Source organism: Phyllobates terribilis, unplaced genomic scaffold (assembly GCF_046119375.1).
Source record: "Phyllobates terribilis strain yellow unplaced genomic scaffold, ASM4611937v1 Scaffold_9__5_contigs__length_417890890, whole genome shotgun sequence".
NCBI classification, from domain to species: Eukaryota; Metazoa; Chordata; class Amphibia; order Anura; family Dendrobatidae; genus Phyllobates; species Phyllobates terribilis.
This window is the reverse complement of record NW_027362769.1, coordinates 165,383,296-165,410,919: the sequence shown is the minus strand read 5'-3', so window position 1 is coordinate 165,410,919 and position 27,624 is coordinate 165,383,296. Positions and strand designations below refer to the sequence as shown.

General features: G+C 48.8%; 2 protein-coding genes across 6 annotated transcripts in view; one reads left to right on the top strand and one right to left on the bottom strand.

Moving 5' to 3' along the window:
• RAB3GAP1 (RAB3 GTPase activating protein catalytic subunit 1) overlaps nucleotides 1-24,571 on the top strand; it is a 152,018-nt gene extending 127,447 nt beyond the window's left edge. For 2 of the 5 annotated variants that reach the window (XM_073647278.1, XM_073647281.1), the window contains exons 19-25: nucleotides 131-358; nucleotides 3,389-3,485; nucleotides 3,576-3,679; nucleotides 3,766-3,881; nucleotides 5,104-5,206; nucleotides 6,090-6,110; nucleotides 6,848-7,530. In XM_073647278.1, the coding sequence (XP_073503379.1) occupies nucleotides 131-358; nucleotides 3,389-3,485; nucleotides 3,576-3,679; nucleotides 3,766-3,881; nucleotides 5,104-5,206; nucleotides 6,090-6,110; nucleotides 6,848-7,084 (906 nt within the window). In that variant the 3' untranslated portion in view covers nucleotides 7,085-7,530. Of the gene's footprint in view, nucleotides 1-130; nucleotides 359-3,388; nucleotides 3,486-3,575; nucleotides 3,680-3,765; nucleotides 3,882-5,103; nucleotides 5,207-6,089; nucleotides 6,111-6,847; nucleotides 7,531-24,427 lie in introns of those variants that run through there. The other 3 variants (XM_073647280.1, XM_073647282.1, XM_073647279.1) reach the window with 2 other exon arrangements.
• The window catches only part of ZRANB3 (zinc finger RANBP2-type containing 3), a 254,297-nt gene continuing 240,943 nt past the window's right edge, over nucleotides 14,271-27,624 (bottom strand). Inside the window, exons 17-21 of the mRNA XM_073647276.1 lie at nucleotides 25,620-25,762; nucleotides 23,497-23,640; nucleotides 19,518-19,881; nucleotides 16,965-17,096; nucleotides 14,271-14,437 (exon numbers count right to left, since the gene is read on the bottom strand). Coding sequence (XP_073503377.1) covers nucleotides 14,339-14,437; nucleotides 16,965-17,096; nucleotides 19,518-19,881; nucleotides 23,497-23,640; nucleotides 25,620-25,762 — 882 coding nt within the window. The 3' untranslated portion in view covers nucleotides 14,271-14,338. The remainder of the gene's footprint in view (nucleotides 14,438-16,964; nucleotides 17,097-19,517; nucleotides 19,882-23,496; nucleotides 23,641-25,619; nucleotides 25,763-27,624) is intronic.

Genomic DNA, 27,624 nt, shown 5'->3' with positions numbered 1-27,624 from the left:
CCCTGCCCCCGAGCCCCCTGCGGATGTCACCCTGCCCCCGAGCCCCCTGCGGATGTCACCCTGCCCCCGAGCCCCCTGCAGACGTGCTGACATTTTCCTCCCCAGTGACTTGTGTGACTGCTCTCCGTAGGCTGCCAACCCTGGCTGCTGCTTGGAGGACTTCGTCAGGTGGTACTCCCCGCGGGACTACGTCGAGGAGGAAGCGGAGGACGAAAGTGGCAACAAAGTCATCAAAGGAGAACTGAGCGCCAGGATGAAAATCCCCAATAACATGTGGGTGGAAGCCTGGGAGACTGCCCGACCAACGCCCGCACGCCGGCAGCGCAGGTTATTCGATGACACTAAGGAGGCAGAAAAGGTGAGAAATCGAAGGTCTGATTCTTGTTAAAGGGACGTTACTTAAAGCCAGATTTAAAGGGGTTGTCCACGATTTAACTATAGACGAACTGTGCTTAGGATAGGTAATCGGCATCAGATCAGTGGGGTCCAACACCCGGCCCCCCAACAATGAGCTGTTTACAGATCCGGCAGCCACAGGAACAACAAACAGCTGGTCAGTGTGTCAGACCCCCACCAATCTGAGATTGATGACCTATCCTACAGGTATAATGTTATGGATCACCCCTTTAAGAATAGTGAACGGCCTTTAATTTGTAACTCCGTGCCTTGCTATTACGTGGACAGACCTCGCTGCACGTAGAGTTGGTGATTCGGGGTCCGCGGTGTCGGGGGGCGACGTCTGTGTATAAGGAGATGGCGGAAGTTTCCCAGTAAGGACTGATGTGGCCGCTGGTTCCATCACATTGATTTCTGCCGCCGGAGTCTTCTGTGAGGCTGTCAGTAACACGGTGACGACTCCTCTCCTGCGATAACCATGGCTGACCTTTATCTGCTTATTTGGTTTTCACAGACCTCCTCTCCCCCAAGTCGGATCGGTAATTAATTATCAGGATGTCGCCTGATTTCTCCATTTTTCATCTCAGAGATTTATAGCACTGGAAGGAAGTGAACATCACAAGTAATGTCGGCCACAGCCATTACCCCGTCCATGTGTTCTCATAGAGGAAGAGCAATAAGCTGCAGCAGAATAGTGAGTGCAGCTCTGGAGTATAATACAAGATGTAACTCAGGATCAGTAATGTAATGTATGTACACAGTGACTGCACCAGCAGAATAGTGAGCGCAGCTCTGGAGTATAATACAGGATGTAACTCAGGATCAGTAATGTAATGTATGTACACAGTGACTGCACCAGCAGAATAGTGAGTGCAGCTCTGGAGTATAATACAGGATGTAACTCAGGATCAGTAATGTAATGTATGTACACAGTGACTGCACCAGTAGAATAGTGAGTGCAGCTCTGGAGTATAACACAGGATGTAACTCAGGATCAGTAATGTAATGTCTGTACGCAGTGACTGCACCAGCAGAATAGTGAGTGCAGCTCTGGAGTATAACACAGGATGTAACTCAGGATCAGTAATGTAATGTATGTACACAGTGACTGCACCAGCAGAATAGTGAGTGCAGCTCTGGAGTATAATACAGGATGTAACTCAGGATCAGTAATGTAATGTATGTACGCAGTGACTGCACCAGCAGAATAGTGAGTGCAGCTCTGGAGTATAATACAGGATGTAACGTGGTCGGCTTCTTCTCTAGTACACTCCTGGTCAGTGCCCTGTCGCTGCCGGTTCTGGTTTCTTCTTCTGATCTAGTTCAGTGAATTTCCCATTCTAGCTCTCCCCGGTTTATCGCTGGGTGTAGACTCGGGTATTTCTGCCGCTTCGTCTCTATTTCCTTTACTTATAGTTTGTTTTTATAAAGCAATAAATAAAAATGTACTTAAGAAAATGCGGCCGTCCGCTCTGGTTTCCATGACAGCGACTTGAGGAGAATTGAGCCTCATTGTTCAGGCGCTTATTCTGCAGCGTCGCGTCGACATAAGCCGCATCTCGTCAGCTGCAGATTGTACAGGCGGCCACTTAGTCCTGTCTGTGCAGAGCGGTAACACAAAGAGCGGAGGCTGCGCACCGAGGCCTCCGACCTCTCACCGCCGGGCACCGAGGCCTCCGACCTCTCACCGCCGGGCACCGAGGCCTCCGACCTCTCACCGCCGGGCACCGAGGCCTCCGACCTCTCACCGCCGGGCACCGAGGCCTCCGACCTCTCACCGCCGGGCACCGAGGCCTCCGACCTCTCACCGCCGGGCACCGAGGCCTCCGACCTCTCACCGCCGGGCACCGAGGCCTCCGACCTCTCACCGCCGGGCACCGAGGCCTCCGACCTCTCACCGCCGGGCACCGAGGCCTTCGACCTCTCACCGCCGGGCACCGAGGCCTTCGACCTCTCACCGCCGGGCACCGAGGCCTCTGACCTCTCACCGCCGGGCACCGAGGCCTCTGACCTCTCACCGTCGCGCACTGAGGGGGCTTTCCAGCCTCAACCTGAATAGACCAGAGGTGTACGTGCTCGATCTCCACTCCATTCATTGTCTATGGGACATAACGCAGGAGTCCCATCACGCAGCAGTCCCATCAGGCGGCATTTCCATAGACAGTGAATGGAGCGGAGGCCGAGCATGGGTCTCTGCTCCATCGTGCAGGTTGGGGCAGCTTTGCCCTTCTCATGGGTTTCCAGAGCTGCAATCTCGGGTTCAAATCGAACCCCCGGTGATCAGCAACATCCTAAGAGTTGAGGATGTCTTTATTTTTTAGGAATAACCCTTTAATATCCTGCCCCGTATGTTGGAGATGACTTGTGGGTCTATGGCCGTCTTTAGGGACATGAGATGACTTGTGGGTCTATGGCCATTTTTAAGGACATGAGATGACTTGTGTGTCTATGGCCGTTTTTAGGGACATGAGATGACTTGTGGGTCTATGGCCGTCTTTAGGGACATGAGATGACTTGTGGGTCTATGGCTGTCTTTAGGGACATGAGATGATTTGAGGGTCTATGGCCGTTTTTAGGGACATGAGATGACTTGTGGGTCTATGGCCGTTTTTAGGGACATGAGATGACTTGTGGGTCTATGGCCGTCTTTAGGGACATGAGATGTCTTGAGGGTCTATGGCTGTTTTTAAGGACATGAGATGACTTGTGGGTCTATGGCCGTCTTTAGGGACATGAGATGTCTTGAGGGTCTATGGCTGTTTTTAAGGACATGAGATGACTTGTGGGTCTATGGCCGTCTTTAGGGACATGAGATGTCTTGAGGGTCTATGGCTGTTTTTAAGGACATGAGATGACTTGTGGGTCTATGGCCGTCTTTAGGGACATGAGATGTCTTGAGGGTCTATGGCTGTTTTTAAGGACATGAGATGACTTGTGGGTCTATGGCCATCTTTAGGGACATGAGATGACCCTCTCACCCTCTACACTTTAGGTTCTCCATTACTTGGCCGTCCAGAAACCCGCAGACCTGACCCGCCATCTCCTCCCGTGCGTCATCCATGCTGCTCTTCTCAAGATCAAAGAAGAAGGTGACTGCCATCCTCACCCCATATTACACAATAACGTACCTTCCCTATAGATGATGGCGGTTGTATTCATGTCTTCTGATCTTTCTACAGAAATAGTGGAAGATATTCCTTCTGTGAAGTCATCAATAAAGCGCATCATCTCTCATTCCAGTAAAGTTCTGCGCTTCCCCGGCCCCGAAGACAAGAAGTTGGAGGTGAGTGACCAGGTGTCCATGAAGGGGTGGCCGAGTCTCAGCAGATTTTGTCAGGTTCATGTGTTCCCTCTCTTTTTCTTTCCCAGGATATAATCAACCAGATCATTAATGTGGAGGCCACCATCGCCAGAGCTCGGTCGCTGAAGGCCAAGTTCGGGACGGACCGATGTGACAACGCAGAGGAAAAGGAAGATCTAGAGAAGTATTTATGATGCAGAGCGCCATCTGCAGTCATGGACGAGGCAGTACAGACCCTTGATGCTGGTCACAGACATAGCATAAAATGGTCCATCCTAAATGAAGAACTGCCAGAACGATTTGCAGGATCCTGGTCCGGTGGTCACGTTGGTAGCCCAGAGCCCTGCAAAGCTCCTTCTACCCGCCGGCATCCTGGGCGCCTCTAGTGATTCTAGACCCTGCGACGAAGCGTGACCTACGTCATAACATCGTGGGGGCCTACAAATCAGGATGCCGGCCGGTAGGAGTGTAATAGGGCTCCAGTCCAGTGATAACGGACCACCATTGTGGCCACTGGTTCAGGGTCCTGCAAATCGTTTTGCTGAACTCAAGGTCTGAGGTCTAAATGCCCTTAAGAGACGGATCTTCATTTATTACAGCTGGAATAGGAAACACATCGATTCTTCCTTCCACACCATACTGATCAATTGGTTGGGAAAAGAACCAACTTGCAATACCACATGCAAACTGTGCACACGGATGGCGCTGTTTTAAAGGGAAATAATAAAGCAGCCATGTTTTTCTAATCCTGGATCACACCTTTTTAAAATTGACTTTGGCCTGGCTGTAGGTTCTCTCTGTTTCTGGGAAAGCTGGGTCGCTACCAGTACAGCCACCGTTACACAGGGATGTAAACACACAGGTTTTTTACATGAAAAAGCTGCATCAAAAGCCCAAGATTTTTTTGGTGCTGATTTTTACACATTTCTTTGTGTGTGTAGCATTTTTTTTTCCAAGCAGAAACCAAGCTTCAACTATAGACATGTTGCTTTGCTACAGGCATTAAAAACAGCACGGTGTGCACTGTGGCGAGTTTTCCTAATGAAATTGATAGTTTACAGAGGATTTAAGGCAATTTTTCTTGTGTATTTTGCAGGAGATTCTGCTTCAAAATCCACGTCAAAAACTCATGTGTGAACATTCCCCAACTCCCACATTATGCCGGAGATCTGAATACATAACTGTTTGTCATTCAGGAGTGTAGGAAAGCTGTGGAGGACACCTGGCAGCTATATTAGGGCTCATCCAGCTTTCCCAGGAACAGATTGGGGGGGTGGTGGGGTCTGTGTTGCCCATCTCTGGGCCGTATGTACACTTGCAGGATGATGATGATGATGATGATCTCCCGTCCTGTCAGCCTCCTCTCTGCTGTCATGGCTGATGTGCTGATCTCTTCTCGCTGACAGGTTTGTGAGTTGTCTCCTGGAGCAGCCTGAGGTGCCAATCATCGGAGCGTGCAGGGGTCCGGCCGGAAGCATCATCCACAAGATGTTTGTCAGCGCTCAGCGGGTGAGTCCGGGCTGTAATAACGGAGAACATGGGAGGAATGAAACGCGCGTGTAATGAACGCGGCTCGCCGCCGTGCCGTACATGCTCCTCCGAGGTGACGGCAGACCAGGACACCTTGTTTTCTGTGCTTGATTAATGTCCTCTCATTATCTCGCCCTGCGGGGCCGGCGCAGACATCCCCCCTCTTATCGGAGACACAATAAACAGGCAGCGGCTTTTGTCTCCATCCCGCATTCAGGACAAACAAGCGGCCGCCATCGGTGTAAGTCAGAGTGCGATCACCTGCTGTACAGATAGTCGGGTCTCATAGACGAGCCTCTGAGTGACCCCCCCCAATGTGTGCTCAGGGGGGTCTGACCTGTAGGATCGTCACCGATCAGTGCCGTGGTCCCAAAGCCCCTCACTGAGCTGAGCATCTATAAATGCACCTGTGACCAGCACTGCAGCTCGGCCGCATGTAAGACCCCCGGCAGGGGTGCGAGTGTGAGACCCCCAATGATCGCACACTGAGGGTCTATTCTAAGAATCAGTAATCAATTTATATTCCTGGAAATTGAGCGCAGTAGAAGTGATGACATCACAGGATGACATCACATCAGCTTTGCAAATATCCGATGGTTGGGCGGACAGGTGGCGTCACCGGGGAAGGGGCTTCTTGCAATGAACCCCCTCGATAGGTCTTGTAGTTCCTGCCACGACACGGGTATCATGAGACGGTTGACGCAGAGCCCCTCTATGAATGTCCATCCCCCTCCCCCATCATCATGGCGTCCATACCTGTGCGTAATGTCGTGCTGCATGTACTAATCTGTCTGTCTAACCTCTCATAGCCGTCCTCGGCTTGACTGTGTCTCTATCTCTCACCCCGGTTTCCTTTCTCCAGCTGACTGAATCTTCTGATGAGGTAACATCCACAATTTCTACCTCATTTCCTCACCCCATGTCTTTAATGAGCGGAGGACCCCCCGGCCCCCCGGAGCGTCACCTAACACTTACTAACCCGCTCCATCCTGACACATAGATACAATGTTACCGCCAGCGTACGAGGCGAAAGCTGCGCTACCGCACAAAGCGCCACATCCCGCGACCTCGAGCCGGCAGACCCCGCCTAGCGGACCACTGTCCGCCCCCATTTTATCACTCTGGTAGCCAGGACTAAATTTCCAGGTTTCTATGACGAGATTCAGCTAAAAATACCCTACACATCTCTCGGGATGAGGCAGAAACGTTTGATCAGAGGGGTCCTGATTCTTGGGACCCTCCATAATTAGCAGAATGAAAGGGTCACAGTTCAGTGAGAGACGCGTCCACTTCACTGTTTACACAGGACATGAATATTCCCGTCCCAGAAAATCCCTTTAAAATAAGAAGCTGCAATACCAGATCCGGCCTGAAGATTAAGGGTGGCGTTCTGGGTATAAATGATGCAGCTTTTCATCCCAGTACATTGAGCCCAATGTGTGACCCCAAAAAATCCATAGAAAATCTAAAGGCACACAGAAAAGGGTGGAGGAAATGCCCCAGACCCCCGATGTCACACCTGTACCCCTCTTGTGTCCCTCGTTGTGAGCATAGACCGGCCATGATGCCCAAGTCCCCGCCGTTGCAATGCTTGTGATGAATATTGTCTTGACATTTCAGGTGGCAATGATGGCCCCGATGGACGAAGAGCCCAAGAGGTCAAGTGCGTCCGATGACAAGAAGCTGCTGTCTGGAACAGACTTCCCCTCCCCCGCTGGCCGAGAAGTCATCCTGCGGACCACCGTGCCCAGACCGGCCCCCTATTCCAAGGCCCTGCCCCAGCGCATGTACAGCGTCCTCACCAAGGACGACTTCAGACTCGCCGGAGCCTTCTCCTCGGACACGTCCTTCTTCTAATGTCCTCCCGTGAGTCCGGGCGTAGTCAGGTGACGGCTGACGTAGCCCCTCGTCACAGGGCGACTCCTCCGCTTGTTAGTGTGATCGCTGTAGTCCATTTCATCCGAGTATCTTCAGGGCACTGAGCAGTCGGTGCTGGGGACTCTATTTAAGATGATCCTGTCCCGGTTCACTGTGAAGGAATCGTGGATTGTCCTTCACCCAAATGTAGAGATGTCTCCATCATGCTGGGAATAGGGGCGCAATGCTCTGCAGAGGTCACTGATGTCCCTGCGCCCGTCCACCTTCGGTTATTGTGTTCACTCTCCCTAGAGATCAGCGATCGTTATGTGAGTATTCGCTCCCCTCCGTGTCCTCTGCTAAAGTAATGGATCCCCCGCGATGATGGTGTTTGGTTTTTCCAGTATTTGGTTCCTTTAAATTTTATTAAAAGTATTTGATCGGTATCTCATGCCCCTTTAATATCCCCCAGAGTTGTCCGCTCAGGTTTATGTATTGTCCCTCATGTCCCTGTGTTTTTATAATGGAGGACTGAAATTATGGTATAAGCCCCCGGCCCCCCAGGAAACTGATAGATTCTTAGTGCATGCGGTCAGGTCAGGTCCTGCAGTGAGGGCAGGTCCTGGGGTTACGTCTCTGTAGAGACCAAGCGTGATGGTTGACATAGGGTACCGAGCTCAGGTCCCGGTAGGGGGTGCAGCGTCCCGGTACCGAGCTCAGGTCCCGGTAGGGGGTGCAGCGTCCCGGTACCGAGCTCAGGTCCCGGTACGGGGTGCAGCGTCCCGGTACCGAGCTCAGGTCCCGGTACGGGGTGCAGCGTCCCGGTACCGAGCTCAGGTCCCGGTACGGGGTGCAGCGTCCCGGTACAGAGCTCAGGTCTGGGTACGGGGTGCAGCGTCCCGGTACCGAGCTCAGGTCCCGGTATGGGGCGCAGATCTTGGGCCCCGGTGTCTGTACGAAGCTCTGGTCTTTTCCCGCGGTGTCTGTACGGAGCTCTGGTCTTTTTCTGCAGTGTCTGTACGGAGCTCTGGTCTTTTTCTGCGGTGTCTGTACGGAGCTCTGGTCCTTTCCCGCGGTGTCTGTACGGAGCTCTGGTCTTTTCCCGCGGTGTCTGGACGGAGCTCTGGTCTTTTTCCGTGGTGTCTGGACGGAGCTCTGGTCTTTTCCCGCGGTGTCTGGACGGAGCTCTGGTCTTTTCCCGCGGTGTCTGGACGGAGCTCTGGTCTTTTTCCGCGGTGTCTGGACGGAGCTCTGGTCTTTTTTCGCGGTGTCTGGACGGAGCTCTGGTCTTTTTTCGCGGTGTCTGGACGGAGCTCTGGTCTTTTTCCGCGGTGTCTGGACGGAGCTCTGGTCCTTTCCCGCGGTGTCTGTACGGAGCTCTGGTCTTTTCCCGCGGTGTCTGGACGGAGCTCTGGTCTTTTTCCGCGGTGTCTGGACGGAGCTCTGGTCTTTTTCCGCGGTGTCTGGACGGAGCTCTGGTCTTTTCCCGCGGTGTCTGGACGGAGCTCTGGTCTTTTCCCGCGGTGTCTGGACGGAGCTCTGGTCTTTTTCCGCGGTGTCTGGACGGAGCTCTGGTCTTTTTCTGCGGTGTCTGTACGGAGCTCTGGTCTTTTTCTGCGGTGTCTGTACGGAGCTCTGGTCTTTTTCTGCGGTGTCTGGACGGAGCTCTGGTCTTTTTCCGCGGTGTCTGGACGGAGCTCTGGTCTTTTTCCGCGGTGTCTGGACGGAGCTCTGGTCTTTTTCTGCGGTGTCTGTACGGAGCTCTGGTCCTTTCCCGCGGTGTCTATACGGAGCTCTGGTCTTTTCCCGCGGTGTCTGGACGGAGCTCTGGTCTTCTCCCGCGGTGACTGGACGGAGCTCTGGTCTTTTTCTGTGGTGTCTGGACGGAGCTCTGGTCTTTTTCTGCGGTGTCTGTACGGAGCTCTGGTCTTTTTCCGCGGTGTCTGTACGGAGCTCGGGTCTTTTTTCGCGGTGTCTGTACGGAGCTCTGGTCCTTTCCCGCGGTGTCTGGACGGAGCTCTGGTCTTTTTCTGCGGTGTCTGGACGGAGCTCTGGTCTTTTTCCGCGGTGTCTGGACGGAGCTCTGGTCTTTTTCCGCGGTGTCTGGACGGAGCTCTGGTCTTTTTCCGCGGTGTCTGGACGGAGCTCTGGTCTTTTTCTGCGGTGTCTGGACGGAGCTCTGGTCTTTTTCCGCGGTGTCTGGACGGAGCTCTGGTCTTTTTCTGCGGTGTCTGGACGGAGCTCTGGTCTTCTCCCGCGGTGACTGGACGGAGCTCTGGTCTTTTTCTGCGGTGTCTGGACGGAGCTCTGGTCTTTTTCTGCGGTGTCTGTACGGAGCTCTGGTCTTTTTCCGCGGTGTCTGTACGGAGCTCGGGTCTTTTTTCGCGGTGTCTGTACGGAGCTCTGGTCCTTTCCCGCGGTGTCTGGACGGAGCTCTGGTCTTTTTCTGCGGTGTCTGTACGGAGCTCTGGTCTTTTTCCGCGGTGTCTGTACGGAGCTCGGGTCTTTTTTCGCGGTGTCTGTACGGAGCTCTGGTCTTTTTCCGCGGTGTCTGTACGGAGCTCGGGTCTTTTTTCGCGGTGTCTGTACGGAGCTCTGGTCCTTTCCCGCGGTGTCTGGACGGAGCTCTGGTCTTTTTCTGCGGTGTCTGTACGGAGCTCTGGTCTTTTTTCGCGGTGTCTGTAAGGAGCTCTGGTCCTTTCCCGCGGTGTCTGGACGGAGCTCTGGTCCTTTCCCGCGGTGTCTGGACGGAGCTCTGGTCCTTTCCCGCGGTGTCTGGACGGAGCTCTGGTCCTTTCCCGCGGTGTCTGGACGGAGCTCTGGTCCTTTCCCGCGGTGTCTGGACGGAGCTCAGGTCCCGGGGCGCAGTGTTATTGTGTTGTTGCGCTCAGGTCTTGGGCCACAGTGTCTTGTCATGATCAGTTCCTGTGTCCCGTATATTCATCACTTTCCTTCTTTATTATGTTGAACATTTATTACTTTCAGATTTTCTGCAAAATAAACCCTTCTGTGCGACGTCTGCTCCAGTGTCCATTATCCAGGCGGCACGAGGCCTCCATCTTTGTGATATTTTGTACAGTGCAGAGCGTTGCGTCTCCGGCCGGAGCCTCCTGGGAGCAGAATATAACAATGCAGTGTAACCTGCCCTTCTGGATCTGTAGAAAGCCGGGGAAAAACTGCAGCTGGTGACCGCGTGTCCCATGTAGAATATGAATCAGAGAGCGCTGCAGGATAATGAGAGGATGGATATTAGGGGCTTAGATCTCTGGGTCATTTTCTGCTGGTGTTGATGCTCTGCAGCGGGTGAGATACGCTGCAGGGATGATTGCTGCAGCTTTTATCTGTGTTTTCTTCGTTATCTCTGTCTCATTGCAGCTTCCGTCGATAGTTTATATTACAGGAGCCGCTCCGTGCAGGATATCGATCGCAGCCTGATCCCCAGGTCTATAGCGGCTGTCAAGATTGTGTCTCTGGGCTACAGAACGAATGTGAAGATGGAAAGGCCGACGAGAGCCGCCGTCACCTGTACACCGGCATGCAGAATTATACGAGCACGGAGCTGGTCACACTAGTCACTGCTTTGGTTTATAGCGGAGCTGTGACACCCCAGAGGCCATGACGGGCCACCATGACACTGATACGGCCCCTCGTAGGTTCTGGCGTTTTCTGGATGTCAAAAGAATCAGGAACCTGCACTGTGAATGTGAACAGTGCCCGACTGATCCCTAAGGTCTGTGTGTGACCTGGTTGCTAAAGACAGGGGCGCACAAAGGCTGAAGTCTTTCCTTAAAAGTAATATTCTGTGGGGTGCAGCTTGCAGTAATAGTGCCCCTAATTGAAGCCGTAATCCCACCCACTACAGTACCCTGGGATTTCACGCAATTTACTGCTTATTAAACGTTTTCAGTCCTTCTTGAGATAAACACTTGTTTACAGCTCGTTGCCTTGGAGACCGACCACCGCTGCTAGACAGCAGAACACGAGCAGTGCTTACAAGCTGTTCTCTGTTGAGCTTGTAAGCATTGCTATGAAGCGATACCGCAGATACCTTCTAATCCGAGCCGACGTCAGCATAGTGCCTGTAATCTGGACAGCAGCGGTGGTCGGTCTCCTAGGCAACAAGCTGTAAACTAAAGAAAAGTGTTAATATCTCAAGAACAGCTGCAAATTTTAATGAGCAGTAAATTGCAAAAGTGATTGTAGATGCAAACAGTGTCCGACGATATCATCTATGAAGGTGGGAATTTCAGCGATTTTCTTGAGAGATGGCCTGCCATACGTCCGACATGTGACCACTGCAGCCAATCACGGGCTTCAGCAGTCTTGTGCTGTATATTCTGTGGGACAATATTTAAATGGGTCCATTATATACTCCATTTCTTCTTTTCTGTATATTTGAGCCTCATTTCATCTTGTGCAGTTGTACTCCCGTTACCCAAATGGAGTACGTGTCCTTTTTTTTTTTTTTTGCAAAGTTGAAGAAATTTTAAGTGATCATGCGACGCATGAAAGGCACAAAAAGGTGAAACGAAAAAAAAGAGCATCTTTGATTTTGTGCAGAATTCATCAACTCGAGTTTTAGACGAAAAAAAGGCGATGAACACCACGAGAAAAAACAAAGAAAAGTCACTTAAAATAAAACTCAAAATGATGAATCAGTTATAAAAATAAATTTTTATCATCTGTTTGCTTAGGCACGAACCCAATTATTTGAGGCGTAAATGGCAGAACCGTTCATTTTCTCAGGGGTAGAAAGATTCACCTGCGTGTCAGAGATGCACCAAAAGGTAAAACTTGGTGCAAAACTATTGAGTAGCAAAAATTTTGCCAAGAATTTTAAAGAAGGCTTCCTCCCCGAGATATGAACTCTTTATTATGTTGGCATTTTTACGGGTCTCCTGCGTATCACGGTCGCGGCAATAAAGGTTGCATCATTTTTTATATTTTTTTTTTGCATCTCACGGATGTCGCTGGATTCCATCTTCTGTCTATGGAGCAGCAACAATGTAACAATTCTGTATATGTTGTAACTTCTGATAATAGAGAGGTGAACGGCTGAGGTCGGAGGGTCCTATACAATTATCAGCTCCGGGGCCAATATCTTACAAATCCCTCAATTAAAAGGACCGATCCCATCCCCCCGGCCGGCGAGATCTTCCCATCCCCGCTTATGGCTATTGATAGATTTAACTGTACGGCGTACGCTGCCATGGAAACAAGTGGAAATATCTATTTTAAGGCTAGAATTGGCGCTGGGCGTCACACAGCTGAAATAATTTACTCTTTAACCCCTTCTTCCACACGGACCGGCAGCGTTGCCATCTGCTTAAGCCTTTTTTTTTTTTTTGTACGTGTAAGAATATAAGTCATGATGCTGTCAGCGGGGCGTTAATGAACTTATAACGGCAGATGAAGGTGTCGTTAACATAAAATAAAAGTGGAAAATATATCAAGAGAAGTGATGAAAGGAACGACGCCAGGTTCCAGTTCAGGAACCTTAACTCCCTGCGCAAGGAATCGGAAAGCTGAAGAACAAGAGGGAAAGACAGAAATAGAGGAGCGCGGTCCGGGGCGTGAAGCGCGGCGCACAATTTATACAGTGTCAGATTTAATTGGCCGCTCTGCACAAACGCCATTCACTTCATTATCCTGCGCGCGCCATCTCTGGGGGGGCACTTTCTTTACATGCCCGCATTTGTGATCTGCGCTCACATCCGGATTTTCTTTTTTTTTTCTAGAGTTTTTCCAAGCTTCATTTTTTAGGGGGAACGAAGAATGACAGACAGGATGTCAAGTACAAGAGTCAAAAATAAAAACATTTTTTTCCAGCCTCAAATTGCATCCAAATAACCACAAAGATCGGCCATCATAGGGGTGAAATATTAAAGGGGTTCTCCACCTTTGCCTGGACACATTTACCACCTGAATCTGCAGATCTTTGAGGCTGATTAGTAGTTGGAGCTCCATCGCAGAGATTGTCAGCAGATTCCGGTCGTATGGCTTAAGTTTTTTTTTGATTTTGCGCGCTGCTTCCCCGTCAAGTTTAATATAGCAGAGACCCGCTTTAGAAGAGATGTAGCAGAACAGTGGAATTTGTGAGACTGGCGCTCTCATAAGGAGAACCAGTACTTGCTTCACGTTACCTTTTCCATTGCAAAGGGTGAAAATGCATGACGACAGCGGCAGGATGGACGTGCGCCGAATTTACACTGCGGATATTTCTTTTTTTGCAGCGTGTGCAGGAATCTTCCTAAACTCTCATGCACAAAGTTGGTCCAAAGTTTAGCCGCTGCAATTACGATATGAGGGAACATTTCAGAGTACGGAGCTTTTGCCAGAGTCTCTGGCTTTTCACCTATTTGGTCAAGGTCAGGGAAAAAAAAAACCATTGCGGCTGCAGGAGATGATTTTTGCAGGAAGGGGAAGGATAGAATGGAGGCTTCATCCGGGGGCCAAAATGCTGGTGTGTATTTACAGGGACCATGCGATGGTGCAAATGCATATAAACACCGCACACGCAGTATATTCTAATCACACACACGTCAGCTGCTTTGCTATGAATCCCCCTGCTTTTTGGATGTGATAATTGGCGCTGTTCTCGCCCTCCCCGTGAGCCGAGCGTCACCTCGGATATTCGGAGCATAGTAACAATAATTCTCTGCCGGTGATGAGGAATCTTCTCGTCGGGGCGTTTCTATTATTATCTCGTCTTTTCATCATTAGGGTTTTTTCTTCATTAATTATTTAGAGCATTTTATTAACTGAACATTTTTTATTGCCGACGATTTTCTTTTCCGTCGTAAAGAGCGAGTGACGACGATTGTGGGTTATAGGTAATGGGGATCATATATTACAGGTTTTTAATATGATCCTTAAAGGAACAGATCCTCTTGTCTCAGAATGCATCAGCTCCTCTGATATCAGTCACATATGTTTATGCGTCTATGGAGAGGAGGAAACCTAATGGCTGCCGATCTCTCCCTTTGTGGGTCCAGGACGTCATTGGTACAAACATTCCTCTACCGACTATCTCTCGACTCCACGGTCATTAATTAGGGGATTGTGCTGGGATTCCTGCTGGGAGAGGGGAAGGGAGAGCTGCTAGCATCAGGGCATGGACACAGAACATTGCCCAGGTTGTGTTAGTTTTTCTTATGAAAATCACTTTAATAAAACAAATCTCCTTTATTTTATCTATAATTCAGAGGGTGAGAAATCAAGAATAAGACTGATACATCACAACAAGGGGACAGGTTAGGCTTTGGTAAAGAATTTGGTGATATCCGATCCATACTTGGAGGCCATGGAAAGTTTCTTGGATCGACTCCTCTCTTTTGCTTGTTGAGCTGTTCTCTGCAAAGACAGAAAAGATCTGATTGTTATAGACTGGAGCTGAGGATTATTAATTACTTCAGCGAAGATTGATAGAACACAAATATTGTTTGTTTGTTTTTTCCTCGGATGAACAGTGCCACTCTTATCTATGGCTGTGTCTGGTATTGCACCTTCACTAGAATCAGGCTCGGCTGCAAAACCTATTCCTAGAAAACTAAAGAAAATTTTCCCTGATCCTGCACAATCCCATCAGATTATCCATGTTGGTGCCTATAAATTACACCCGGTGCCAGGTGACCGTGTATTGAAGCCCCTTGATCCCAACATTTGCACCTCTCCTCGCACCCTGGGGCGCCTCGTCGCCTCGCCCGCCAGCTCACACACACTTTTTACAGTTTGTCTTTAAGGAAACGAGAAGAAGCTTCAAAGCGAAACGATTCTAATGAGATAAACTAAAGATAAATGTGTCGGACCCAAACCTGCCCCAAATATCACATCCCCTCCAGTCCGGATATCGGCACGGGAGTTTTTGTGGCCATAAAATGTGAACGACCAGACACCATGACCTAGGGGACAATCTGTGCACTGCGCCATGGACTACGTCAGTGCTATAGACATAAGGCAATATGAAGAGACGGAGGAGAAGCCACAAGCGAGAGGTTTAATGGAGGACGCTGCACTGTTGAGCATTGCCGGTGAGACTCAAGGAGAACCCGTTATACCGGCAGCGGAGGATCCATACAATGCACTGACTACGAGAGTCCGCGGGATCCTGTAATGACTGTGAAGTAGGATGAGCCGGCAGCTTTTGGCAGCGGCGCCCATCGAGTGCCTCATCAGCGGCTCCTCGGGAGCTTCTGAGGTTGTCATCAGGCAGTTATCTCGGCGGACAGTCTGCTGCCGCTCACCCAAATTGCCTCATTAGTGATTGAGAATATCCAGAAATTAGAAAAAGGCAGATAATGAGGCAGCAGAAGAGCGGCCAGAAAAATATTAATAAAACACCCCAATTAGAGAGCGGACATATCACTCCAGCAGGGAATCCGAGGAGAGAAGGACAGCCTCCACTTCTGGGGTGTAAATTGGTGGATAGCACATAAAAGACCCTAGGGACAATGATGGTGGTAGTAGTGATAGTGGTTGCTGAGTGAGCGCTGTGCACACGTCATCACCGGATCGCAGCGCTGTCACTGGAATGGACACGGGTGCAGAGCCATCTGCAATTCTGCTGCCGTTTTAACCACGATATTGGCCATGACGCGCGTCGCTTGTATATGGAGCAAGGTAGAAGTGACTAGTGATCCCCGCCCGGCCGACATGGACGGGGAATCCATATCACAGTAAATGAGAAAACCCCTTTAATTCAGTTTTAAAGGAACTCTCCGATTTTTAGATATGGACACGGCTGCAGGACTCGTTCCAGGCGGCTGCATTAGTGCGTTATGTAGCAAGACAAACGTCGATGGACCAGATTCATCATTTGCAAGGTCTTTTTATAAGACACTTTTCTTTTTGGTCTTGTATTAGTTGCCTTTTTTAGTGTCAAATCCTTAAAAGTGGCGCAGGCAGTTCAAAAATTTTGTGCAAAATAATAAAAAAAAAAAACCTCTTTATGGCTCTTACCATTTTTGCATCTTCATAGAGCAAAAAACCCCACACAGCTGACATTCGTGCGCAAATTACTGGTGTACGAAAAAATCACTCCAGGGGTCGACTGGAAAACATTTGCAGAAAAATGTTGCGTCTTTTTCAAAGTTCACAAATAATGAATCGTCTGCCCGAACAGAGGACGACAGCAAGCAGAGGTCTTAAACAGCGAGCAGTGGGTACACCAAGTCCGCCGACAACTGCCCTTTATGTGCGGACTCTATAACACTCCCTGGAAATGATCAGACGGAGCCGAGCAGCCGGCTGACAGCAGACCATCATTTCCCATTACAGGAGCTGCTCCGTCTCTTCTACATCTTCCCGGCTGGGGGCTGTGTATGGAAAGCGATATGGGGGTCACAGGACAACACTGACCCCGGGAAGCTCAGATTTCTTGACGGATAAATCAGAAATTCAATTTCAGTAGTTAATTAATTTCTATCATCCTGCAGATTACCCCCCGACGGCGGGTCGCGGGGGTCAGTGACTAATGACATTTCTAAAATGTCGGAGAAGTGGTCCTATGTTTTATACATCAGGAGAGAAAATACCGACAATTTAAGGTAGAAAACCGTCTATCCAGTTATACATATTGTTCTTCCATTTGGTGACAGTGATTTAGCAGAGCTGAGTTTGTCATTGGGAGCTGCATTGTTCTTACCGCTCAGAATTATAGGGGTACTCCTATCTGGAGAAATTTGGACCTCATAACTCTTGACAGCGAGGTCCCGTCTTGCGCCCTTGTGAATGGAGACCTGGCTGGACAAGCGCTGCCATCTTTTATGTACCTTTACCTGCAGTCCTATGTAAAGCCTCCGATTATGTGTTGCGATGATATAATGACTTATGTTGGCTCTGCTACATCTCTCCATACGTTACACGCAGCGCAGGGCCTTACCTCTCGGTGACACACGGTGCACAGGGTCTGCAGGTTATCCAGCGCACACTGTCCTCCCCCGCCGTACACGGGTCTGATGTGGTCCACTTGCCAGAACTGCCCCTCTGTGGGGGTCCGGATCAGCTCATTTAACTGCGAGGAAAGATCAAGCGGTTACAGGGCGAAATCTGGACGACTCGCGGTCATGTATCTATCTATCTATCTATATATATATACACAGTACACACCAAAAGTTTGGACACACCTTCTCATTTAAAGATTTTTCTGTATTTTCATGACTATGAAAATTGTACATTCACACTGAATGCATCAAAACTATGAATTAACACATGTGGAATTATATACTTAACAAAAAAGTGTGAAACAACTAAAAATATGTCTTATATTCTAGGTTCTTCAAAGTAGCCACCTTTTGCTTTGATGACTGCTTTGCACACTCTTGGCATTCTCTTGATGAGCTTCAAGAGGTAGTCACCGGAAATGGTCTTCCATCAATCTTGAAGGAGTTCCCAGAGATGCTTAGCACTTGTTGGCCCTTTTGCCTTCACTCTGCGGTCCAGCTCACCCCAAACCATCTCGATTGGGTTCAGGTCTGGTGACTGTGGAGGCCAGGTCATCTGGTGTAGCCCCCCATCACTCTCCTTCTTGGTCAAATAGCCCTTACACAGCCTGGAGGTGTGTTTGGGGTCATTGTCCTGTTGAAAAATAAATGATGGTCCAACTAAACGCAAACCGGATGGAATAGCATGCCGCTGCAAGATGCTGTGGTAGCCATGCTGGTTCAGTATGCCTTCAATTTTGAATAAATCCCCAACAGTGTCACCAGCAAAGCACCCCCACACCATCACACCTCCTCCTCCATGCTTCACGGTGGGAACCAGGCATGTAGAGTCCATCCGTTCACCTTTTCTGCGTCGCACAAAGACACGGTGGTTGGAACCAAAGATCTCAAATTTGGACTCATCAGACCAAAGCACAGATTTCCACTGGTCTAATGTCCATTCCTTGTGTTCTTTAGCCCAAACAAGTCTCTTCTGCATGTTGTCTGTCCTTAGCAGTGGTTTCCTAGCAGCTATTTTACCATGAAGGCCTGCTGCACAAAGTCTCCTCTTAACAGTTGTTGTAGAGATGTGTCTGCTGCTAGAACTCTGTGTGGCATTGACCTGGTCTCTAATCTGAGCTGCTGTTAACCTGCGATTTCTGAGGCTGGTGACTCGGATAAACTTATCCTCAGAAGCAGAGGTGACTCTTGGTCTTCCTTTTATGGGGCGGTCCTCATGTGAGCCAGTTTCTTTGTAGCGCTTGATGGTTTTAGCAACTGCACTTGGGGGCACTATCAAAGTTTTCCCAATTTTTTGGACTGACTGACCTTCATTTCTTAAAGTAATGATGGCCACTCGTTTTTCTTTACTTAGAATTTGTATTATGGCAAGAAAAAAGCAGCTAACAGTCTATTCAGTAGGACTATCAGCTGTGTATCCACCTGAATTCTGCACAACACAACTGATGGTCCCAACCCCATTTATAAGGCAAGAAATCCCACTTATTAAACCTGACAGGGCACACCTGTGAAGTGAAAACCATTTCCGGTAACTACCTCTTGAAGCTCATCAAGAGAATGCCAAGAGTGTGCAAAGCAGTCATCAAAGCAAAAGGTGGCTACTTTGAAGAACCTAGAATATAAGACATATTTTTAGTTGTTTCACACTTTTTTGTTAAGTATATAATTCCACATGTGTTAATTCATAGTTTTGATGCCTTCAGTGTGAATGTACAATTTTCATAGTCATGAAAATATAGAAAAATCTTTAAATGAGAAGGTGTGTCTAAACTTTTGGTCTGTACTGTATATATATATATATATATATATATATAGATATATATAGATATAGATATATATCTATATATATAGATATATATATAGATAGATGTACAGTGGACACCATTAACACCACCGTCTGACGGCCGTTGCAATGCAAACATAAACATCGCTGAACAAGGCGGAGGTAGCGCAGCCATCAGAGAAGAAGCCGAAACAAAGAATCAGGCAACGTCTAATGATGATTATCTGTCACTTTCCCACAGAGGCTGAAGTTTTCAGTTTATTCTTTTGCATTGAGTTACAGTGTGGCCACTAGAGTTATAACAACGCCCCCCCCACCTCCCCCACCTACAAACCCCCAACCTACCTCCCCAGAATAAAAAAGGGAAACCATGTAATAATGGGCTAATTATTGGAATGACATCATTGGTGCTAATTTTGTGTGTCAAAACAGGGGGCTCTCCGAGTAGTAGCAAATCTACGACTCCCACCATTCCTGGACAGTGGCCGCCTGGGAGTGGTAGTTTTGCTGTAGATTTGTTGGCTTCTTGCCATTTACCATTCTGTCGGTTGCTCTTTAGCACTAGTCTCTGAGCGGTCACCTTGCCGTCATTCATGTGCCTAATCTGCTGCTGAGGAGCAACCGGCAGAATTCAGAGTGACCCTGCAGCGGGGATCCGATGAGCCGCTTGTGACCACTGATCGCCCCGGCGAGTTCTCGACGGCTTTACCTGATCTATTGGAAGTTGTGCCATCCACGTGCTCTCCAGCAGTCCCTTCCTCTGACTCGGGGGGGCGTCCCGTACGCTCAGGAACAGCTCGTGCGCGCTCAGGCAGCACTGCTGGCACACCCCGTGCTCCGTCTCGAACACTTTGGCCCTCATGTAGCTCTGGCTGGAGCGGGTCAGGAACTCGTCCTGACACTTGCGGCTGCAGAATCGATTGTCCCAGGCCACTGACGCATTTCCGGCCGGTGACTGGGGACAGGGCTCCTGGCAATAAACGCACAGAGGGACTCCAGCGCTGTCCACCGCTTGCAGGTAGCCTTTACCTTCGGCGTCCGCCGGGGGCCCAGCGTCCTTTATATCTCCACTCCTAATATTGGAAACATGATGGTAAGAGGACGAGGCGGCGGCAGAATAATCACCGTCTTATTACCACTTCACGCTGAGAAACTAATAAGAGGCAGAGAGTCGCTCAGGAAGTCGGAGCAGAAAGAAACTGTTCATTTTCCGATATTGTGCATGTCGCCCATTGAGCGCCCTCCATTAAAGTCGCCATCCATTTGGCTCTAACCGCAGTCTGACTGCGAGGCCCCCTCCCCCGCAGATATCCCACCGCTCGTCAGCTATATTTACCCTCGTAAAACCAGAATGCGGATGAATTATTTATTCACACCTTGTAAACAGTGAAAGAAGAGATGGACGGGGGGCGAAGATTTCATTTACGCGGCTCCTGGGTATATGGTGATATATATCGGGGCGGGTGGGATATTCTGTAGAGACACCACACCCTGTAAACCAGAGGGCACCGTCCCCATACCTCCAGCTCAGGACCCCCTGAACCATAAAATAGACCGCACTAAGTGGGGCGTCCCGATCTGGTGGTCCCACCCGGCCCCATTTATTACATATCAATCATACATCTCATATTGGCCTTTTAATCCAGATCAAAGATCCTCCGATCACCTGAAAAAATGCCATGAAGATAAATCTGCGCTGACACACTGTAACGAGCTCTGCACCAGTGTCGTCCAGGCTGAATATGGACCAATGCTTGTATTCACTGGCAGCAAGTGGAGATCTTGTAGAGAGACACAGATACAGCAAAGGCCGGATTCATCATTTGCGATTCCGCTGACGTTTGCTGCAATTCATTTTTTTTTTATTATTATTATTCTAATTTTTTTATCTACTTAGTTTTTGATTATTTTTACTTGTGTTTCTCTTTTATCTTATTTTTAATAAACATAATAAAAAAAAGTGGAAAGAAGAAAAAAAAAAAAAAAGATAAAATAATACATTTTTTTTTGCCTTTTTGTTATTTTAATTTATTTAATCCTTTTATGTTTTGCTCATCTTTTCTTTTTTCGGTTACTATGTCGCTGCAGAATACGCCGCCATAAAAGCACGTACGGGCAGTGATTAAGGGATTAAATTCCCATCAGCCGGAAGCAGCAGGGGACTCGGCTCTACGACATCCATCATCCTCGTGGGACATCCCCTTTAAGGGGTCACATGTGAGGACGACTCGGGGTCACTTTAGGGGGCCGCGCTCGATGATCGCATCCTCTCCCTGCTGGGAATCATTTCTCTGGCAGCCATTGATTTTGTCTCAGTTTCTCGCCTTCATTACTTGGTCCAGAACAGGAAATTAAGCCGAACTTTCCGCGCGGTTTCAGGTCGCCCGTCTGCCCGGCCGCTTGTTAATAATATGAAAAGCAAACTTCATTACACGGAGGACTGAGCAATTAAAACGATACCTGCGCGCCCGCAGCCGGCGCTCGCCACACTCATAGCAACACTAAATAGATCTGCTGTCTCCAGAGACACGAACATAACAAGTTCATCCGCAGTAATGTATGCAAGTGGCGGAGCGCTGATCCCGCTGCTTCCCTCCGCCGGCGTCTCCGCACTCCCCCCCCTAACTCACTGCTTCAACCCAGGAACAGCCAAAAAGTTTTATTAGCTGCCCCCCCCCCCCCACTACAAAAAAAGCAGGTCAAATAAATGGTTAATATTGAAAAAACTTTTTGAAGCTTTTCTATCAACTTTGGGTTTACAAATCTTTAATTATTTTTTTTTGTATCTACTAGGGGTCAGTGAATAAGAATTTATTTTTTAGATCCAGAGACTGTAAACCTGTACAGATGTGATGGTTCTCACCAGAGAAGGCTTGTAGACCATCTCCACCTCCTAACAGTGTCATGCTTAAGATGCGTAATGTGTCTTTATAGTGGTTGGAGCACAATTCCTTATAGAGCGCTCCAAATCCCTTGCACAGAGATAAAACATATTATGTCTGCAGTCACCACTAGGGGGAGCTCCCTGTATATAGAGATACATGATAAGATTATGTATGCAGCCACCACTAGGGGGAGATCCCTGTATACAGAGATACATGATAAGATTCTGTCAGCAGCCACCACTAGGGGGAGCTCCCTGTATACAGAGATGCATGATAAGATTCTGTCTGCAGTCACCACTAGGGGGAGCTCCCTGTATACAGAGATACATGATAAGATTCTGTCTGCAGCTTTCAGTGATATACATGTATACGTTTGTTGTATGCCGTATGTTCAGCCAAAATGTTATTTAATGAGAAGCCCTCACGTCTGTTTTAGTAAATACTTGAAAAAATCATTGTGCTCTACCTCTGTTATCCCTCCTGGAAATATATGAATAAACCCCGGGATGTTCTCATTTCCTTATTTAAAAGGGGTTGCCCAAAGAAAGGCATGTGTAATAAAAAATAAATAAAATAAAATAGAAAACCAGCCTGCCGGCACCCACTGGCATCCAGTGCAGGCTGTTCAGTGTTCTGCGCAGAGACAGGAAGACGTGATGTCACCGCTCCTTCAGTCATCGGACCGCTGCGACCTGCGATTGGCTGCAGCACTCAGATGACCTTGAGCAATGCATTATAATAAAACATCAGATGGTGTGCTGTTCAAGTCATATGACTGCTGCAGTCAATCACAGGTTGCAGCGGTCCAGTGGCTGGTGGAGTAGTGACATCACCATTTTCTGTCTCTATGCTGACCACGGAACAGCCTGCACCAGATCCCGGCAGCTGCCAGCAGGCGAGTTTGTTATTCTTGAACATACCCGTCCCTTGGGCAATGTTTTATTTAGCCTGGATGACCTCTTTAATAGAATGTGTTCCTGCACGGTCCAACACTAGTAGCACTGACTGGACGTGTGCGCTTAAATGCGAGCACCCGGCGGCCACTTTTTGCAGACATTTCCAGGAGGAGCAATAGAGGGATCATACAATCCAGTGCTCCATGAATTGCTATATTATGGGGAAGACAACTATTTACTAGAGCAGCCGCGTCAGGGGGGCCCCGAGAGGTCGCGTCAAGGGAGCCCCGAGAGGCCGCGTCAGGGGGGCCCCCCCAGAGGTCGCGTCAGGGGGGCCCCCCCGTGAGGTCGCGTCAGGGGGGCCCAGAGAGGTCGCGTCAAGGGGGGCTCAGAGAGGTCGCGTCAAGGGGGGCTCAGAGAGGTCATCTTCATATCGTATCAGGGGATGTGTAATGAAAAGATATATTAACATATAATCATCTGCCGCTAAATGGCTCCGGCCGTCCCTCTTGGCCGGTTAGTGAGTGTGACACGCTGCTTCGTTTTCTAGGGTTATCCCCCCTTTCATTGGGACAGGGGTCTTTTTATTGCCCCGTCTATAAATCCCTCACATGTAGATTCCGTGCTTCCTATTTTGCTTTATTTGCACGCGGGCAGCAGCGGATGCAATCAGCGCAGGCGGCACAAGTTCAGTGCGGCAGAAAACAAGCATCTTGGTTTTTATTTAAAAAAAAAATAAAAATTTATATATTTTTTTCTTCTGCTTTCCAAAAAAAAACGACAAAACGTGAAGCTTTATAAAGTCGATGTCGTAAAAAGGAAAAAAAAGGGAAAAGTCAGAGGAATGATGAGAGCGGCGCAGAGGTTGGGGTTGATGGCTGCATCTGTCAGCGCGCGCTGCACTTACCGCGTGGGGGGTCCCGCAGCTGCACCCGGAGACACCTTTTCTTTGACGGACGACGTGCGCTCCCTGCTGACAAGCCTCACACTTCCCCCGCTGCTCTGAACTTTGCTTAATGAGGCGGCAGCGACATCTTCTTTGGTCAGGTACCTGCGGATCAAACAACAGCCGCATGTGTCACCCCATTACACTGAGCGATGTGGTGTGTGTGATGCCGCGCCGGCACTCTATCATCGCTGCTGTACTGCGGCCGCTCGCTCGCCTCTGCCGCATATTCCTCTATTTAAATATTGATTTTTTTTTTTCTGGTTTGCAAAATGTCACCTTCAATTTTTAACTAAGGGGAGAAAATAGCGAGGAGCGGACTCTGCTAATTGGGACGAGAAGACGCGGACATTAGCGCCGGGAGGACGGTGCGCTATCTGCAGAGCGGCGCGGCGGGCGGTGAGAGCGCGACCACCACATGCTGGGAGCGGCGGGTCTGCAGAGCGGAAACGCACGAAACATACATCAGCTCCGAGTGTCTGACATGACGTGTGCGCGCCGAGGCTCAGACGTAGCTGAGCCCACATTGTCATCCATTTCATTAGTGATTTTTACATAGGACTGCAAGATCTAGGTAAGGCGAGGTAGTCCTGGTTCAAACGTGATGGCACCGGTCATCGCCAGATATCACGCAGGATCGGGTCTACTCGGCACTACTGGGTCCGGTACAGAGTTGTGACTTCTGCTGGGAAATGACGCATAGGTCTGGCTGATAACAGGGAGTAGTAGCTTGTATGTTAGATATGATCCCTTTAGGACTTGCCTGTATGATTCGTGGCCGTATCAGGTGATGTTCCTGTATGTACATTTATGCTTATGGGTTTGGGGTTATGTGTTTTTCATGATTTTTCATAGATTTTTTTTTTTTTTACATTTTATTTCTTATTTTTAGCCCTTTTCTTCTTCACCGCCACAAGTCTTGTGTTGCTTGGCAACCAGAAGATTTAATCAAAGCGTAAAAAAAAGAAAAAAAAGTGCGACACCCCGGACAGGAAAGCGACACCTGCAGCAGCGATGAGACACGTACCGGAGAAGTAATAAAGTCTAAATAAAGATATTATTCAGTGAGACGGCTGATCTGTCTGCGTGACGTAATATTCCTAATAAAATCACAATTTAAGAGCCCTAAGCATCACTGTCCCTCTGTTCCTCCTCCGGGAAAAGCATGAATAGTGGGTGTTACCAGTCAGAGGGGCGTGTCCTTCTAAACTATGACTCCATCCAATCAGGGCTGACAGTGTCAGACTGGGCGGGGACAAGCATTTGACAGGATGATTGGTGACGCCCAATTGTCAGTTTATAGTTTTACAGGAGGAATTACAGAGGGGCAGCAAAATGTACAGTTCTAAGAAAAAGACTTTATGGGGAATGCAGCGTTTATATAAAACAGGTCAGGAAAGAGTTTTGTGTCAGTCTCATGCGGGTGTCCGCGGACGGCCGAGCTCCTGCTCTAACGCTGGGATCGTTTGTCCTTCAGTTCCAGGGTCAAGGGAGACGGCAACATGTTCAAAGGGGGCCACCCCTCTCTAACGGGTCCTGGGGACATAATTGGTGACCCCCGTAGCTTCAGGCCTGGGGAACCTAGCAAGGATCTCATTGCTGTCGGTTACACATTGTACAGGAAGTGTTGTCATAGGGACACATCATAATGAAATGCAGGCATTAAAAAAAAAAAGATAGTAAATGTAAAAAAAAAAATAAAATCCTAGTCCTTTAAGATTAAAATAAAAAAAGTATAAGATAATAACCTGAAAAATTAATTTAAAGGGATTGTCTAAGCAGTCATGTGACACATCAATCTGGTCAACTGACTGCTGCAGCCAATCACGAGCCTTGGTGTCAGGTGACTGAAGAAAGGGGCGGCATCACTGGGGCGGTTTAGTATCCATTTTTCTTAGCCACCCTTTGCTTATATAAATTTTAAAGTTGGGCTACCGCCCCTTTAATGGTAGTCGCCAAGTGATATATGAGCGGTAAAATAAATAATATGGCTGACATAACCCCGCGTGCGCTGCAGCTTTCTCCTGTGATCTCAGTACGCCCTGCGAGGCTCTGGCCTCCATGACCCCGGTGAAGCCTCTTACCTCTTGGTGCTGCTGCTCGCTGACTGTTGCCTAGACAGCTCTCCTGCGGCCAGCACGGGGCTGCTGAAGATCAGGCCGCTCTTACGGATCATCCGCTGCTTCATGGCGGTCAGGCTGCTCCATTCTCTGACGAACCTGAGGATCTGCAGCAGAAAAGCCGCAGAGTCAGTGCAGGAAATCCGCGTCCGGCATCTGGACTCGCTCGGCTCGTAGCCCCCCCCCCTAGCCATAGACAGACGATGACGCGGCTGCAGCTTTTTCTATGGAGATAAGCGTTTGCCTGATGCCGCTCATCTCTGCACAGGTAAGGTAGGATAATCGGTCAAACTCCGCTCCCTTTACAAAAGAAAAATTCAGCTCTGCTACACAAACACAAATGTGGAAAAATTAGGGGCGACCTGTCATTTACTATAAATATATATTTTATTACCCGGTGTAAACGCTGCTGTTCTCCTGAATCAGACGACGTTTTTCTCTTCTTCCTGCGCCTCTCCGTTCCGGAGATATCTCCCCTTTATATAAAATCTAGTCATTAGCCAAGTGGGCGTGGTCCTCAACTCTTCTCTATGGGTGTCTTCATGTGGATCACGCCCAGTTGGCTGAAATGACTGGATTTGTATATAGGGAAGAAAGGGCCGTATCTCCGGAACAGAGAGGAGCAGGGACAAAAGAAAAACATCGCCGGATTCAGGAGAACAGCGGCGTTTACACCGGGTAATAAAATGACAGATTTATGACAAGTGATGGATTCGGCTACACTGGACAATCTCAACCATGGTAATTAAAAAAAAATGCATCTAAGGACATATTAAGCGCAAGACTCGCGCTGAGCTCTGCTACGCTGCACAATCCTGGCTCTGCATCTGTGCAACTCGCAGACAAACTCATCTCTCCTACATATCAAATTCAGCGAGGCAACATCTCCGGTTTCTGATAGAGAAACTGGCAATCTCAGCTCTGCTAGACCTGTGCCAACAATTGTAATCTGCACTGTAAATGGAGCTGCAGTCCTATGTAAATCCACATTTTACCTCCCCCCATGATCTTACAAGGACACTAAATTGCAAAATCTGCTCCAATGCGAGACGTTCTCGGCTCTGCTACATCTGAAGGACGGGGTGAATCGGGTAACAGAACTTTCTAAACTGTGTATTTATCGCCGGGAGAGAAGGTGTTAACCAGGAGGCCATGAATATTGATGAATTATCACAGTTGGTAATTCTGCAAATGAGAAGGAGAAAAGAGAAAAAAAAATACTTCTTGGCGTTTGCATCCGCAGAAACGTGTAGGTGTGAGATTTTGCAAAAGGAGCAGAACCCGGGATTATTTTCGGCCTCAGCAGACGTTACCAGCGCTTGTCTGAATCTGCTGCACAACCAGAAAAACACTTCTCTATATATAGGAGCCTTAAAGGGACCCCCGCAATGTGCGGGGGGAGGGGGCTCCGCATCTATTGTGCTGCTCTCGTTAGGCAATTAATTGTTCCCGGCACAGACGCCGGATCACTGGCGGCCATTGCTCACGGCCGGGTCTGCTGGGACTGGCGACATTTATAATGGGATTGGTTTGGACGTGGCCTTTTGCTGGTGGGAAATATGAAATGTTATACACGATTAATAATGCATCTGGGTGAAATCAATGCTTCGCACACCCCCGACCAGGATACGTGATACCACACCGAGGGGTCCGTGCTATCGGCTGGACGATCATGTGTAATACCACATTTCACCACTAGTGGCTGCTGCAGACAAAATGAGCAACCAATGTCAACTTCCGATTCCTCCCCCAATTAGTATGAGACCCCCTGGAGAAAAGAAACAAAACAAAACTGATTTGTAATGAAACTCATCTGAACTACAATGTAAACACAGAATCGCTTAAAGAGAATCCAGCTGCAATACCGGACACAACCTGTGCACAGAAGTGGCGCTGTTTTGTTTTTGTTTTTTGTCGAATTCTTAGACCCCTTTAAAGTGAACAAACACAATATGTCGTGTGACACGAT